Raw genomic sequence first — 17,704 nt, 5'->3', positions numbered from 1 at the left:
TGGCAATGGATTCCATAGATTCACCACTCTCTGGCTAAAGAACTTTCTCCTCATCTCTGTTCTAAAAGGTCTTCCCTTTACTCTGAGGCTGTGCCATCGGGTCCTAGTCTCTCCTACTAATGTCCCACGTCCACTCTATCCAGGCCTTTCAGTATTCTGTAAGTTTCAATCAGATACCCCCTCATCCTTCTAAACTCCATTGAGTATAGATCCAGAGTCTTCAAACGTTCCTCATATGTTAAGCCTTTCATTCCTGGGATCATTCTTGTGACCTCCTCTGGACCCTCTCCAGGGCCAGCACATCCTTCCTGAGATACGGGGCCGAAAATTGCTCACAATATTCTAAATGTGGTCTGACCAGAGCCTTATAAAGCCCCAGCAGCACATCCCTGCTTTTATATTCTAGTCCTCTCGAAATAAATGCCAACATTGCATTAAGTTTCTGTCCACCCATCCTCCAATATTTTAGAAGAGGGAAGATAAAAGGAGAATTGCAAAGCAAGTTTTACATTCTCCAGAGGAGTTGAGACTTGCACCAGGTTCATACATAATGCAAACTAAATTGGTTTTTAATCCTCTGATTTATTTCAACAGGCTATTCAACAGAAAAAAATGAAACAACCACATCAATGATTCATACAACCCAGTCAGTTCATACCAAAAATGACACATTTGTTCCATTATCTACAGCTATCACACATCATGATCTCTGTACCAACAACTGCCTCACATTACAAGCAAGTAAACAAGCGTCACCAGCAATTTCCCAATATACATCAGCAACAATGATTCTGGAAGGTGTCCACAAAGGAAATGTTACAAGTACCAAGGCCACCGTTGAACACCTGCGGAACAGATCCGGGAATTCCATATACGTGTTGACCTCTTCACCAGCTCCCAAAAATATTTCAAAGACGCCCTCAAATAACAACAAAGTCATTTTGATGATTGTGCTTCCAATTCTGGGTCTTGCTCTGACTGGTTTACTGATTGCCTTCCTGATAAATCATACTCATAGGAACAAGCAACGTAAGCAATAATATTTTGTTCTGTTAATTTGCTTAAACAGGCTCAGTGCAAAGTAGTATTATATTTAAAAGAAGAGATAACAGAAAGGAACCAAACTGGTTGGCCTATGAAGAACAAAGTGCTGGTAAGGAGTGTTGTTCTGAGTTTGGCATTAAGGCACGACGGAGGTAATTGATTTTACTTCCCATTGAAGTCAATGGATAGTAAACCTGGGCAGCGAGTACGGGCAGCTGATCCACCCCCTTGGCCAGGATTTTTAGGGTGGTGGTGTTTCCCGAACTGCCATCCAAAGGGTCGGCAGGGAACACATCACTGTCGACACTGTCTGCCCTGCAGTGATTTCAACCCCCAAAGAGCATTACTTGGCTGCAGGCAGGACTTCCGTCCCTCACTCAGGAGGAAGACCCAGCTTAGAGAGCTGCCAACCAATCAGATTGGCCAGCAGCTCTCTACATCCCGCAATGCCAGAAGCTGCAGTGGAATGGACTGGGACTGCAATCAGTCCCCAGATCCCAAGTCCTGCCATTCCAGGAAGGAGTAAGTTTTGAGGGTCTTACGGCAGGAAGTGTAGAGAAGGCCTGGGGAGCTGCATAGTGGGGGATTGGGTGTTGGAGGAGAGGCAAATTGGGGAAAGGAGGCGCTGTAGTTATGGAACCTTAAGGGGAGGGGGCGCCCGAAGTTAAAAGTTAGCTTCTTATGGCGGCACCACGCCTTGCCCCATCCCACCCGAGGCCTAAACCTAATTATTTCCGGGCTTCCCCCAAACCTGGGAACTCCTCCCACCAGCCTAACAATTGAGACTGGTTGGAAAACAGACCTTAAGTGGTCAATAATTGGCCTCAACTGGGGCAAGGGCGGGCGGCCCATCCGAGGCCTCGCCCGCCTCAGCGTAAAATTGCAGCGAGGTCAGGGCAGCGCAAACCCATTGGGAAGCCCATCCAAGGAATTTTACGCTCACCCACCCCCACTCCGCCTACAAACCCGGCAGCTGGGGACACGTAAAATTCAGGTCCATCTGTTCCCAGACCTGCATGTTTGGTTAAAATTACCCCCCAGCTCTGGGGAAGAGTGGATGCAACTTTATTCACACCACTCCTTTCACATGCTCCACCTGTAAGGAATTTCATGGGAGATCTATTAGAATGGACAAACAAAGATAATCACATTTTGATTTATTTGTTTGAACAAACTCGGTATAATAGCATTTTTTAAATACGAGTTTTGAAAGCTTATGCACATATTAGTAGTAATAGCTTTTCCTTTTTAGCTGCAATGCCCTACAAGTACACATCAAACCCCAATTTTAACCAGGAAGCAAGGATGAGTGAGGGGCCAACAGTGCGAGGCTCACCGAGGCACAGGCCATTTTTACCTTTCGGGGTTAATTTAAATACTCCAGGGCCACTTCCTACCCAAACCCAGTGTCAATGGTGTCAGGCCCAGCGAGCAAGCATAGCAAAAGTCTTGGGCCAGGAACCTGTGGTAACGGTTCCCTGGATTCAGATGTGTTGCAGGAGGTATTCGATCACACACTGGGAAGGGAAGCCTAGGGCTCTAGATTTACTTGTGGGGCCCAGAGGAGCACTGCTGCTCAGCAAAGCAAATTAAAATAACACATTGCTCACTTTTTTGGCCCTCTTCTGGGCCTACTGCTTCATCCCTGCTGCTTCTAATGAGGTTGGCATTGGACACCAACACAACTGTTCCCTGTTAAAATATAGCCAAGATCAACAGACCTTGACTGTTGAATGTCAAAGTGGCCCTCGCTTGTCTGATGCAGGGCATTTGCTGATGGGCCAGTATGTGCTTGTTAAAATGGTGCATGGCACATGGTCAGCAAGGATCAGGTGAGTAGATCTCCATAAAGGCTTTAACCCCAGCACATCCTGTTCCTGTCAGGCGTGAAGGGTTAAATTGGGGCTATATAACTTTAAACAATAGATGAAAGACTAACTTGTTGCAATGGGAACTGTTGTTAAGATTTTTTTCAAATCTCTGAGGATGCAGTTGTTTATAACAATTCGTAGAATATACAATACTCATTAAATATTACACAATTCACAATTATTTAGCAGTCAGAAGAAAACAACACATTATGGAAAGTTCTCAAAGGGATTGAGAGTGAAATATATAACAAGCTCTTGATAAAGAGACACCTGGGGGCCTCAACAGTCAATCTGTTTCAGATCATTATTTATTAAGAAAGGTTTTAACCAACAATCGCGACAGTTTGCAGTTTTTTGTTCTTGAAGCTGAAAATAATTCTCTCCAGTTTTCAATCTACATCTCTCTCCAGTCATGGGGCTGAATTTTCCCCCCGATTGGAGGCGCAGCACCATCTTACGTGGGCGGGCCAATTAAGGCCCACCCAGTGTGACGTCCTCATAGAAGCGCTATGCACTTTCTGCGAGGGCGGGGGAGGATTCCCAAAGTCAAGGGTGCGCTTTTTCGCACATGCGCACGAAAGAGCACACTCATTTCCCTGAGGCTAAGTGCAGCCTCAGGGAGATCGGCTGTATATATATAAAAAATTAAAATAGAAAAATAAAATTTCCCTTACATGTCCCATCATGTGACACAGTCACATGAGTTGGGATGTTTTTAAATTTATGAAAATTTATTTATTTATTTATTGAAAAGTTCAGGAAACCTCATCCCGCCTGTGGATGAGGTTTCCTGAAAAACACGAAGGTCGCTCGGGCTTTTCGCCTGCCCGCCAACCTTAAGGTTGGACGGGCAGCATTCTTAAGTGCTTTAATTAATTTCTCAATGGCCTTAATAGGCTGTTGACATTTTGGCAGGTGCACAGCCAACTCTGGCGCGCTCCTGCCGAACAAAATATCGCGATCACATCGGGATGCACGCCCGACATCATCGCGCATCATTTTACGTGTCGGCGTGTCGGGCCCACCCCCGCATGCCGACCGGAAGATTCTGCCCCAGGAGACCAAGAACTGCATTTGTTTGTTATATTCTACAGCCTCCTCCAAGACACAATTCCATGGATAAATGGGAATATAAATTTTGGAGACCTTTGGTGAAAGAGTCGATGACTGATCTGAATACGCCCTATATCCTGCAAATATCCTGCAGCATATAACTGCTTTATCAACTGCCAGTTATTCCCAAGCTTGTTATCCTCTCCCTATGTATAACAAAGCCAAATTTTATAGAATTACATAGAATCAGAAACAGGTCATTTAGAAGAACCAGTCCATGCCAGCATTTATGCTCCACTCGAGCCTTCTCCCATCCTTCTTCACCTAACTCCATCTCCACAACCCTCTATTTCTTTCTCCCTCATATGTTTAACTAGCTTCCCCTTAAATACTTCTATTCTAATCGCTTCAACTCCCATGGTAGTAAGGTCCACATTCTTACCGATCTCTGGGAAGAGAAGTTTCTTCTGAATGTTCTATTTGATTTCTTGGTAACTATCTTATATTGATACCCTCTAGTTTTGCCCTTCCATCCCCATTTCTTTAATTGAATTATTACAGACTGTCCCACTTATTCCATTATGAACATTTTGTCATCTCATACTGCCCAGTTCCATATGAAAGCATTTTTCTCTTAACTGCTTCTGAATGTCACTAGACAATTGACAGTTACCAGATTAGAAAGCTGAGGTGTGACATTGTATTGCCTGCTTAACCAGCTGGGGGACCCACTTTTGCAATCCACCTAGCCGCAACTGAGATTTGAATTCAATCTTCCCTCAGACTCTGATTTGCTGATTGTGCATGAATTGGGCCAACACTGAGTATTTGGTAAAGTAGAAAGCCAATAGAGCAGAGAAGATTCAGTGAGAGGTCAGACTTTGAATGAATTTCCGCAATGCTTACCAACAGAGGAATTTTCATCCCATCAGTCTGGGCTAGATTTATACCCAGGTGAAATGACAGCGTAGTCCACTCACTGTACTAGCTATGTCCCCCGCTTTTTAAAAACAAAACACAAAGATCCCTAACTTATTCCACAAACTAATTAGGATAAATCAGTTTGCATCAATCATATCCTAACGGATTCATGCATAGTTGCTTGTAACCATGACTACCTCAGAATATGCAGATTGTTCATGAAACAAGTAAAGAAATGAAATGTGCCTGGATTGCCAATATGAAATAGCAGGGATATTAAAGTCTTTTCCAAATGGCTTAGCATCCTCATATCATACTTGCAGTCCTACCTAAGCCATCCTAGAACAAACACTTCTGTTTACTAACAGGCTGACACAGGATCCCTAATTGAATATGGTCATATAAGGGATCATTTTATGAATCATATTTCTGACAGAGAGCTTTGCCTACGTGAAACATATATCAGGAATTAATTTTAACAGATGGAAAAGCGTGTGCATGAATTCCGATATGCACTCCCAATGATTGACACTTTCAGCCCAGAGGTTAAAAGTTACTCTAAACTCATTTTAAGGCATTGATTTTCATTCTATTTAAAGGAATGTTCCACCAATTTTCTCCCTTCCTAACTTGAAGGCACTCATTATTATTGACATATAATTCTGCAACTGCCTGTAGTCCTTTTACACTTCACATAAATGGGTGAGCAGGCAAACAATGTCGGTAGCTTAATCAACTGCAGGTTTGGAAATTGCAGCTAAGATTCATCTGACATCAACATAAATGCCCTGATTTCAAACTCCTGCATGCAACAAAAACAGGGAAGGCAGCGGATTAAAATAGGGGTGGTGTACTTACATCGACCTCGCTATCATGCTCCTTTTTGTTGCCAATATAACCCGCACGTTTCAGGAGCTGTTGGAGATTATCTCTGCGGGTAAGCGAGAGTCTAACACATCTGCAAAAGTAGGGATCTTATATTAAGCAAACGCATGATTTTAATTTGTAGTTGCTCCAGGCACAGCCAGTGCCAGAGCCGCCAGAGAAACCTGACAGCTAACACGATTGGGGCCAGAGAAAGCACAAAAAGGTCATTTATTTTTATATGGGTTCCTTGTAGACCAGGAGGAGCAGAAGTGACCCCAGCAGTCCATTTACTTTTGTCGCCAGAATCAAACAGTGAAGCCCCTTCAGGGGCAGTATTTTTCGCTCGTTGGGCAGGAGTACGCCCAACCCGAACGAGCGTAAAAAGACGTGCGATGATGTCGGTCAAGCGTCCTGACATCATCGCGCACTCGCGCGATATTTCAGTTGGTGGGCGCGCGTGGGAGTTGGCAGTGGCCCGCTGTCGATTAAAAAGCCTAGAAAGGCAATTAACAATCCAATTGAATTAAATTTGTCGAAGCCCGTCCAAACTTACAGTTGGCGGCAGGCGAAAAGAACAAGCGACCTTTGCATTTCTTGCAAAATCTCATCCTCGAGCAGGATGAGGTTTCGATCCATCATTAAAAAAGAATTTAAAATTTTCATGCTAATTTCTAACATGTCCTTGCTCATGTGACAGAGTCACATGAGGGGACATGTCTTTTAACATCTAAAAATACTTTATTTTTAATTTTTAAATCTTCATCTCCCTGAGGCAGCTCTGTGTCCCAGGGAGTTTTTCCTGTGTGAAGTTTCCCACTCGCCCTCTTCCCACACACCCACCCCACCCCACCCACCCCCTACCAGCTGCAGCATGTGTTTCACGCTGGGTGGACCTTAATTCACCCGCAAGCGTAAAATTGTGGTCCGGCCCTGATCATGGGCAGCGGGCGGCTTCCCGACCACTCCCACCTGCCTCCACCGAGCCCACCCAATGAGGGCAAGATTCTGCCCCAAGGGTTTTGCACTGTCACCATGTTATTTATTATAACTATGTGGACTACCTCTTCCAAGTAGTTTTTCAGAAATAAACACTTCACCATATTTACTAGTGTAGCGAAGATGCTACAAGAGCTGGAGCACTACAGTTCCAAACATGTTCACAATTAGAAACAGTCTTGGGGAGGAGTGGGAATGAGACAGTGGGGGACAAGCAATTTGCATCAGTAGGAAAATAAATATATTGCTAAATTTGCTTTATGGGATACAGAACCTACAAAAACTCCATGACTCAATTGTAATAAGGGACAAAATGCATAATAATTTCATTTTCAACAAATCAGAGTCTATTTAAGAGCTCAATTTTAATTCCTGAGAATATCAATAATAACAGAACTAGTTTACATTTTGGCTTCATTATTTTCTAAATTAACCTTCCTCATTCTACAGGTGACAACTATCTCCCAGTCAAAGTATGTAAAAACAATATAAATCTGAAGACAAGCGTGCCAGCCATGGCTCAGTTTGTAGCACTATTGCCTCTGAGATAGAAGGATTCAGGCTCAAGTCCCACCCCAGGATTTAGACATAAAAATCAAGGCCGAGGCAGTTCTGCACCATTGGAGGCGCTGTTTTTCAGATAAGAAGTTAAAGCTAAATCAGATAGATATAAAAGATCCCATGGCACTATTTTGGTGAAGACTGGGGCGTTATCCCTGGTGTCCTGGCCAATATTTATCCCTTTTTTAAGTGTATCTTCACAGCCACTTTTTTCCCTTTGGTGAATAGTGGGGAGGTAGTGGAAGTCAACAGGTGGGATTTTCCGGCCCTGTCAATTGTCTTTTGGCCGCTCTCCAAGTTTTCCCATCCTGCCTGCGATGACGCCTGCTGCTGGCAGGACTGGAAAATCCCTCCCTACATCCCAAAAACAGATTATCAGGTCATTATGGCCTTTTATGTCTAACCGATTTAGCCTTAATTTAACTTCTTACCTGAAAAGCAGCACCTCCAATGGTGCTGTTTGTTGGAGCTTGTGGGTGCAAATTGGTTGCTGTGTTTCCCACATTACGACAGTGACTACGCTGCAAAAGTACCTTCACTGACTTGTGAAGCACTTTGAGGCGTCCGATGGTCACTATATAAACACAAGTCTTTTTCTTTAGAAAATCTGCTTGAAAGTGTATTTGAACTAAACATGTATAAACTTTGGTTTTTCAGCTCTAAACAAAGACGTTGACAGTGAAAATCCTGCCAGGTACGGTGTTTAAAACATTTAACATTTTATATAGGCTGCATAAAGTGAAACTTCATTAAGCTGACAGGAGTAGTTTATCAGAGGCTGGTAGCTAAAATATTCAAAGTGTCAGTTTCATCTTGTTGTAAATGATTCCTTGATTCTGGTGTTTTCTGTTATACAGTCACTGATGGGTGTAGGTGTTACTGCACTTGTGATCTGTGGGACCTATCTGCCCACTTCATATTATTACACCTGGATAATTACTGCCAATGAGAAACAACTAAAGGCTTGTGAGAGCAATGCATCCAGTTGGAAGAACCCACCAATAAAACAAAGAAGACAATAAATCGGTCAAATCACTCATTATTCTGGGTTCCATTCCACTGTAAGGTTTCCAAACCTTGCCCTGCCTCAGTGCTTCCAAACTGCCCTCCCAAATCCCTCTTGTAACGCCCCAGGACATGCCCTCCAAAAACGACTGTCAAGCACTTTGGGCCCCCCACAAGGTCATCCAAAATGTTAGATAAATGCAAGTCTTTCTATCTTTCTTTCTTTCTTGTTTGCTTTCTTTCTTCACCCATCAGATTCAGACATCCTCCCAGTTTTTAAAAACTGCTTGATGATTCTGTCAGTGCTCCCATTCCATGGGACCACTTCCAGTGCTCCTGCACACCACTCCCTGAAAGCCTCTAAGATTCAGAAAAGGTACTCTTTTCCTCATACATTTTCTACCAGACCTAGCAATCCAGGGGAAGCTGTACTGATGGTTAAACAGCATTTGGCCCCACCAGAGATTGCAGGCTCAATAGGAGGACTCCTGATGTGTATGTGGGAAGCTGGTGTCCGCGCCAGTACAAACACCTGCTCGCCCGAGGCCCGAAAACCCCTCAAGCTGTCTGCATTGTTGGGGTGGGGAACAGAACGTCCTGCAAGCCCCTATATTCAGGAAGGATGGAGAGAGAGAGAGAGAGAGAGAGGGTGGGGGGGGGGGTGGCAGAGTGCAATCTAGATTTCTACAAAAAATACTTCCCTTCAGGAGTCTATACTGCAGCCCTCGCCTAGACCTGCTGCTGTCTGTCACGTGCTCATTTGGAGGCCAGTAATCCTCGTCTGTCTTGGTATATCCATGTCCATCCAACAATGGCCTTTGAATTGAACTGGAAAAGCAGGAACTCCCAATAGGAATACCTGCCCTACACTTCTCTTTTGGAGCTACTCCCATTCCACCATTGGCATGTAACAGGCAGACAGAGGTTCCTCTTCTTAAAGGCCAACCAGAAAATCCAAGACATGTTAAGGACCATGTAACCAAGTTTCTGCCACATTTTGCTGGGTTCTGCTGAGGTCTTACTAAAGTTTCAGGAGTCGCAGAACTTAAGGGGAAATTTTGGAACAATACTAAATGTTTTTTGTTACAGAATTATATAATTTGTTGCATAATACTTTTCTGCAGTTCATTTATATCCTATTTTTCTATGGCCTAAATTTTTCAGTCAGTGGGCGAGCTCGGCGGGAGTGGGTGGGGGTGGCCGTGGAGCTGACCGCTGCCCGCGATTGGTTCCGTGCCGCTGTTTTACACGGGCAGGCCAATTAAGGCCCGCCCAGCATAAGACACGAGCGGTAGCACTGAGCGCTACCTGTGCGGGAGGTGGGAGGACGGAGAGTCGGGGCCAGCACTCTTTAGCGCATGTGGGCGAAAGAGCACTTCAATCTCCCTGAGGCATGGAGCTGCCTCAGGGAAATTGAAGCGCTTTTGAAATAAATAACAAAATGGATTAAAGATTTAATTAAACATGTCCCCTCATGTGACTGTGTCACATGAGATGGGACATGTTTTTATATTTCAGAAAAAAATTTTATTTAATTTTTTAGGTTTCCTAAAAAATGTAAAGGCCGCTTGGCCTTTTCACCTGCCCGCCAACTGTAAGGTTGAACAGGCAGCGTAAAGTTGAACTTAATTACTTCCTTAATGGCCTTAATAGGCCATTTAAATATCGGCGGGCGCGTAGCCGACTCCGGCGCGTGCCTGCCGAACAAAACATCATGAGACAGCGCAATGAAATCAGGACACACGCCCGACATCATCCCGCATCATTTTACGCATCGGTGTGTTGGGCCCGTCCACACACACTGACTGAAAAATTCAGGCCTTTTATACTCCAGCTATAAATTGAGATATATTCCACATTTGTAGCTGATTGTGCAAGTGGTATCCAATACAGAGCAGGGTCGGCAGTCATATATCCCCATGCACATTAATCAAATGTATTGGATTCAAATGGCTGCTATTAAGCATCTCAATTGAAACCTAAACTGTTTGTGTTTGACATGTCAGTGCATGCACTAGACAGGTAACTGATCATCAAGACTCATGCCAGAGATTAGAGTATATATGGCCTCCGGCCTGAAACAAATGTTTGTTTTTAATTGTCCATCAGGCTCCAAGTTGATTGGTACAAAATTCAGAATTCAGCCCATGAACTTTGTTATTTTATACCATGGGTAGAATTTTCCCGTTGGCGTGTGGGGGCGGGACCCGCACACTGATGCGTAAAATGATGCGCGGTGACGTCAGGCGAGCGTCCCGCCATCACCGCGCGCCATCACGATATTTCAGTGGGCGGGCACGCGATGATCTCAGATGCATGTCTGCCATTAATTAACAGGCCACTTAAGGCCCTTGAGGCACCAATTGACGGGGATTTTTTGAGGCCCGTGTGATCTTCAGGTCGTCGCACAGGCGCAACGGGCAGGCAGATAGGAGACATTTGTATAAACCTCATCCACAGGCGGGATAGGAGGGGCGAGTCGGGTCGCAAATAAACTCAGTCAGATATTTAATTTGGAAAGTTACTGATACTTGCCTGTGTGAGCAGAAATACTTCAAAACGCACACCAGCTGCTTGGTCTGGACTCACAACCTTCAGGTCAGCACTCTGCAATGAGGAATCTTTTTTGGGCCTGCAGGTTTCAGGAAGCCTTCGCTTAGCCTGGGAATGGGAGCTGAACTGTCCACTGGAGGCACCTCCTCTGAGGAGGCAGGGAGGGCTAGAAGGGGGAGGAGGCCAGAAGTACACATTCAGCCTCCAGGGGAGCCATCTTTGGGAGGAGAGGCGCAGGCACAAGGGGTGCAGGGCCAAGAGGTAGTCCAAGGCGGAAGGGGCCGCAGAAGACACCACTATCCTGCTGCCAGGGTTTACAGGCGGCAAAGCAGCTACTTCAATACGTCTGAGGTGCAGTGCCGAAGGAGGCTCCATCTGTCAAGGCAGTCAGTCACCTCCGTCTGTCAGATGATTGAGCCTGAGATCTCCGCCAACTGTGTGGGTGGACATCCCATGCCAGTCCCCCGCATCCAGGGTACAATAGACTGTACACACGTGGCCATCAAGACGCCAGCAGGTGAGCCCAGTGCCTTTGTCAACAGGAAGGGCTTCCACTCCATGAACGTGCAGATAGTGTGTGACCACAGGATGCTGATTCTGCAAGTCTGTGCAAGGTATCCAGGCAGCTCCCACAATGCCTACATCCTCAGACACTCCCAGGTGCCGAGACTTTTCAGTGCTCTGGCCCGGCTGGATGGTTGGCTGCTGGGTGACAAGGGTTATCCCCTCAAAAGGTGGCTCATGACACCGCTCTGCCATCCAAGAACAGAAGCTGAGCAGCGGTACAATAGGAGCCAGGCCTCCACAAGGGTTGCAGTGGAGAGAACCATCGGTCTTCTCAAGATGCGCTTCCGATGCCTGGAGTGTTCAGGGGGCGCACTCCAGTACCCCCCAGATTGTGTGTCGGTGATAGTGGTTGCATGCTGCATTCTCCATAATCTTACGCTGGAAAGGGGGGACACAGTGGACGATGAAGGCGTCGACGCAGTGGCTGTGGCTGCACACGATGAGTCCAGCAGTGAGTCCGAGGATGAGCACACATAGGGAAATGTTGAGGGGATAGACACTGACCCGGGACTACTCCAGGGAGGCAGGGACACCCGGGAGGCTTTAATCGAATGAACCTTCAGCTAGAACACCACAGATGGACCTCCAACAAAAGCCTGTGCTGCAGGCTCCATACTTGATACCTGAGTGCAAAATCTGTCTGGATAGGAACATTAACTAAGAGCTCAATGTGACACAACTCACTCATAACAACATGGGTAATCATCAACCTGCAGAGGAAAAGAGGCACCCTCAGCCATGGTCACATGTCTAAATTTAACAATATAACAAAATGAACTCAAGGAAACAAAATGACAAAGGTGTTAAACAGCACACCAACTAATTATGACCTCATTGTGGAGCAACACAAAAGTACCAGGAGAAACCCGTGGTGTGCCTAAGGTGCCTTAATTTATGCTTACAGGTGCTACGTCTTGGTGATGTCCCCTCACTGGCACTGGCATCTGAGGCAGCCTGCTCACTGTGCTGTCCTGTTGGCCTCGATGACCTTGGCGGCTGTCCTCTGGCCCGTGGAGCCTGTGCTGGCCCCGCCTGGGAGGGATCTGCCAATTCCACAGCTGGCATCTCCCCAGTCACTGCAGCCTCATTGGATGCAACAGTCACTGGCAGAGGGATGGAGCAGCTGCTGCCCTCACCCAGAGCGCCCTGAGAGGAGCCCGCAGAGACGACATGCAGACGCTGCACCAACGTGAGGTCACTTCAGACCTCCCTGCTCACTGTGGATGGATGGGCACCGAGCTGGGGAACTTGGTGCCCAGACCATCTCCCACACTGGCACTGACCAGCTGAGGTCAATGCCGATGTGAGGGCTTGCTGGTCAGAGCACATCCCCAGGAAGCCCTGATTGTTCTCCTGGAGGAGCCTCTCCACGAGAGTCGCCACTCTCTCCATGGAGGATGCATGACGCTCGGCCATGAGGCTCATTGCATCGGCGATGGTCCGTGTGGACTCCTCCAGCATGGAAACCATGCCAAGTATAGCCTCATGGATCTCCCCCAGATCCTCCCGCACACCCTGCTGGACTTCCAGTGTTTTCTGCCTCATGGACAACTCCAGAGGCTCATCATCAGCCATCGACTGAGCATGTGCGTGATTCCCTGCAGTCCTCCGACTGCTGGCGCCGTGGGCATTCTCTGTCTCTGCCAGCTCCTCCAGCGACTGTGAGATGCCCTCACCGCTGTGCCCCGGGACACTAGCCGATGATCTAATTCCCACCGAGGTGCTAGTATCTGTGCTGGTGCCTGCCTGGCAGAGGTGGTTTGACGTTGGTGGGTCAGAGACTTCAGGGCCCTCAGGTGTGAGAGGGGGCCCCTGTGCCTCTTCCCCCTGCCCTGCTCCGGTGATGCTGAAAGGAAGAACAAGGACATTTGATTAGTTGACGTGGAGACAACGTCAATGTGTATCCCTGTCCCCCGGATCATTATGCGTTCATCCTTCCATAAGCAATGGTCAAACCATGTTGCAAACTTCAATCACTGAACATTCAGCATTCCCATGGCTGCTGGGACACTAATGGTGACCTCAGTGCTGGGCAAACATACCTGCCCGTGGCACCCCAGCCTCACCAACACCGGTGGACCTGGGCACATGGCACCTCTCCAGATTGAGGGCCTCCTGCTCGAACCTGGTAATGATGGCCAACTGGGCCGGCCCTCCACCAGTCCTCACCTGCTTGGCAGCATTATGAGCATTCTTCTCCTGAAAAGGAGAGAAGAGCATTGATTAGTGCAACTTGTACCCAGAATCTCTTCACTGCCATCCCACCCCAACCAGAGTGGGACATTGCAGGGCTCCAGTGCCTCCTCACCCCGCAGCTGCCGCACACTCACACAAAGATGCCAGGCCTGTCCCCCCACCTTGGCCAAATGCAACCTACAACACATTTGGCACCACACAGTCCAACCTTGCAAAGCAAGGAGGCGCAAGCACGTGGAACGCAAAGGGCAGCAGATGGATCAGTGCCCCGCCACCTGGAAGCTCCCCTCCCAGCATGTCAGCACCCTGACTTTGACATGTCCTGGAGTTCCAGCACTGCTCCCAGGTGCAGATCCTCCAGGTTTTCCCCATAACAGTAATGTGGGTGTCACTGTACCACATGCTGAGGGTGCGGAACCCATCTCATTACCACCCTCTTAGGGTGACATTGGCATGGGCAATATCTGCTGGCCCACCCAGCGAAGGACACATGCCGTCAATGATTAATGCAGTCACTACACTCAGAGTTGGAGGATGTGGTGGCTAGGCGGGAAGCCTACTTGCTGGGTTAAGTGACCAATGCCAACATGCTACTCACCTTTCCAGAGCGCAGAAGGTCATTGAAACTCTTGCGGCACTGGATCCAGGTACATCGCACCATGTTGTGGGAGCTCACTATCTCCGTCACCTCTTCCCAGGCACGTTTGGTCATGTTGGGGGCCTCCTCCTCCTGTCCCTGAGAACGAGGATCTCCGGCCCTGCTGCCACCTCCTCAAGGATGGCAGCAAGGTAATCGTCTGAGAAACGAGGGACACAGTGCCCCGCTGCCCTACCCTCCTACCTGGCCTGCTCACCAGCAGCGCTCTGGGGAGCCCTCTGCTGGCCATGTTTATTGCAAGGCTGCCAGAGCACTTATAAACAGGTCGCCATTGGACCCGGTGGTCATAGCAGCCCCGCCGCTGCATGCCCACTCCTGCTGTCCTCGGGAGCTGCATTTCATGCCCACCCGGGTAAAATGGCGGTACGGCCCCAATCGCAGGCAGCGGTCGGGTCCACGCCCGCCTATGCTCGGTCCTGCACGGCCTGCCTGACAGGCAGAATATTCTGCGCCATGGGTATTGATGTAGTTTAAATGTTCATTTTACCCAGAAGCTAAAATCATTTGATTTCCCATCTTTGATCTCTAACATCTGACTAAGGGAAAGGTGGGGAGGAGGGGATAGCAGGGGTGGTATTCCAGGCACTAGCTGGATACTGTTAAGGAGTTCACTGTCGGCCGCAGTGTTGACATGAATCAGCTGTCGTGCAGCTGGATTGAAGAACACAGCAGATGGGCCGTTCTTATAGATGTAAATATTGAAGAGAGAGAGCGAGAGACCCAGCCAGAGGCTTAAAAGAGCTTCAGACTGTGGTCCGATCGCATTCAATGAGAAATCAAAGTCACAGGGAAAAAGGTAAGTGAATATTTTTCTTATTTATCATACAATTTATTGGTAGTTGTAAGGTATTAGTAGTGGTAGTAAGGTTCACTAGCAGTAGTAAACCTTATTGGGAGTAGTAGGATTTATTAATTAAGAAAAATAATAAATTAATTAATACATAATAAAGATGGTAGAACAGGGGATGTGTTGTGCATGCAGAATGTGGGAGATCCTGGGACCAGTGAGATCCAGGGCAAACACATCTGCATTAAGTGTCTATGGCTTGAGGAGCTCTGGCTCAGAGTTGTTGAGCTGGAGGCCGAGCTGTGGACTGATGCATTAGGGAGTGGGAATTCCTGGACTTTTTATTCCAGGAAGCAGTCATACCCCTTAGTTTAGGCAGAGATTTAGAGTTGGTCAATGGGGTCAGGGACAGGAGGGTGTGACTGTGAATCAGGTAGGTATGGGGAAACCAGCATGTAATGATGGAGGAGCCTCAGTCCCTGGTATAAGGTGCATGCAGCCTGTGCGGAAGAGGAAAAAGACTGCAAGGTGTATCAGCGAACTGACCATGGCACCATGGTGAAGGATGCCATTCAAGTAGGGGGAGCAAAAGGAAGTGTGGTAGTAATAGTAGACAGGATAGTCAGGGAGATAGATCCCGTTCTCTGCAGCCGACACTGGGAGCTCCGAAGGTTGTGTTGCCTGCCTGGTGCCAGGGTTAAGGACATTTCCTCATGGCTAGAGAGAAACTTGGAGTGAGAGGGGGAGGATCCAGTTATCATGGTCCATGTGGGAACCAACGACATAGGTGGAACCAGGAATGATGATCTTCTAAGGGAATTTGAGGAGTTAGGATCTAAATTAAAATGATGAACATCGAAAGTAATCATCTCTGGGTTGTTACCTGAGTCACATGCAAATTGGCACAGGGTCAAGCAGATTAGAGAATTAAAAGTGTGGTGTGGGAAGAAGAGGTTTCGATTCATGGGGCACTGGCCTCAGTTCTTAGGGTAGGCTGAGCGATTCCATTGGGATGGGTTCCACATGAACTGGGCTGAGACCAGTGCCCTGGCCAATCGTATGACTAGGGATGTGGACAGCACTTTAAACTAACTGAGGGTAGGGGGGCGGGGGGTTGGGGTGTGGGCTCAGGTGAAAAGAGATTTAGAAATCCAAAGAGAAAGGTTGAGGCATCGAAACAGTATAGTGATGTGGGTAAAGACAAGCAGAGGGAAACAGGAAGGAACAGAGAGTTTAACAAAAATTGTACATCAGCGAATAAGGTCATCGCAGGAAATATAAATAAAAATAATGAAATTAAAGGTGCTTTATCTGAATGCACAAAGCAAGTGCAATAAGATAGATGAACTAGAGGCATGAATAGAGGAAAATTATTTCGATCTAATCGCCGCTAGAGACATGGGCCTGAATTTTAAGCTCGGGGTGTGCCTGAAGTTGGCATGGCTGGAAGCAGATGTAAAAGCCTCTCCCGGCCGAGATCGCACGGTGAATGCAATATTACGCTGGGTGGCCAATTAAAGGCGAAATGTGTGAAATGCAACCGCCTATTGTTTTTTCCACGCATGGGGTGGGGAGGCGCTGGGCGCCTGATCCAATGGAGACCCAGTGGGATGTTGAAAAACAGAAGAGGCAGCTCCCTGAAAGCTGCCAGGAGTTATGGGGGAGACTGAGGGAGCTGTCTGGAAGCTGTTCAAGAAGTGCCCTGGTGTGCAGTCATGGTCTCAGCACTTGGTGTTCATGGAAGGCAGGAGGGTGGGCACTCTGCCCCCCCATTTCTCAGATGAGTGCCTGGCAGTGTTGGTCAAGGTGGTCAGTGCCAGGCAGCATATTTTAATGCCCAGGGATGGCAAGAGAAGGCCACCCCACCTGACCAAAAAGACCTGGACAGAGGTCGCCGCCCAGGTTAGTGCGCACAACATGGTGTGCCGCACGTGGCTTCAGTGCCACAAAAGGTACAATGATCTTTTGCAGTCAGCAAGGGTAAGTGAAGAGATGGCATGGACCTGTGCGGAGAACTTTACTTGGGTGCCTGTTGCTCGGAATGTTCAGGGGTCTAAGGGTGTGTATGCCAACTGGCACTGAGACCTGCCCTGCCAAGGCTGGGATGTCAGCACAATTTGCCTCAGTGCATTGCAGGGTGAGATGTGCCACAATGACAGGGCCCGCCTAATGCCCAAGTGGGAGAGCGGGCAGGATGAGTCCATGCTGAGCATGAGTTCTTCATTGACCCATAACACCGAGCGCACAGTGCCTCCTCCATGGAGAGAGTGGTGACTCTTACGGAGAGGCAGCTTCAGGACCAGACTCAGGGGTTCCCAAGATTGCGCTTGGACCTGCAAGCCCTCACACAGGCAATGACCTCAGGAGGTCACTGCCATTGTGAGAGATGGATGAGGCACCTATTCTCTCTGCTGTGTGCCCACCCATCAATGGTGAGCAGGGAGGTGCAAACACACTTCACATTGGCGGACAAGCTGCCTGTCGTCTCTGTGGGCTCCTCTCAGAACGCTCCGGACGAGGGCACGAGCTCCTCTGCCCCTTTGCCAGTGGCCGCTGCATCTGATGATGCCGCAGTGACTGAGGTGTGCCTACTCCCAGGTGGAGCCTGCTTAGGCTTTGCTGGCC

At 47.8% G+C, this 17,704-nt stretch overlaps 1 protein-coding gene across 7 annotated transcripts in view; it reads left to right on the top strand.

Moving 5' to 3' along the window:
- The window catches only part of tmem154 (transmembrane protein 154), a 72,312-nt gene that overhangs the window by 24,807 nt on the left and 29,801 nt on the right, over positions 1–17,704 (top strand). For 6 of the 7 annotated variants that reach the window (XM_078541406.1, XM_078541395.1, XM_078541383.1 and 3 more), the window contains exons 2-3: positions 595–1,029; positions 7,971–8,007. In XM_078541406.1, coding sequence (XP_078397532.1) covers positions 595–1,029; positions 7,971–8,007 — 472 coding nt within the window. The remainder of the gene's footprint in view (positions 1–594; positions 1,030–7,970; positions 8,008–17,704) is intronic. The other variant, XM_078541400.1, reaches the window with a different exon arrangement.

Source organism: Cetorhinus maximus, chromosome 1, assembly GCF_964194155.1.
Source record: "Cetorhinus maximus chromosome 1, sCetMax3.hap1.1, whole genome shotgun sequence".
In the NCBI taxonomy this organism is placed as follows: Eukaryota; Metazoa; Chordata; class Chondrichthyes; order Lamniformes; family Cetorhinidae; genus Cetorhinus; species Cetorhinus maximus.
This window is presented reverse-complemented; position numbering and strand designations above follow the sequence as displayed.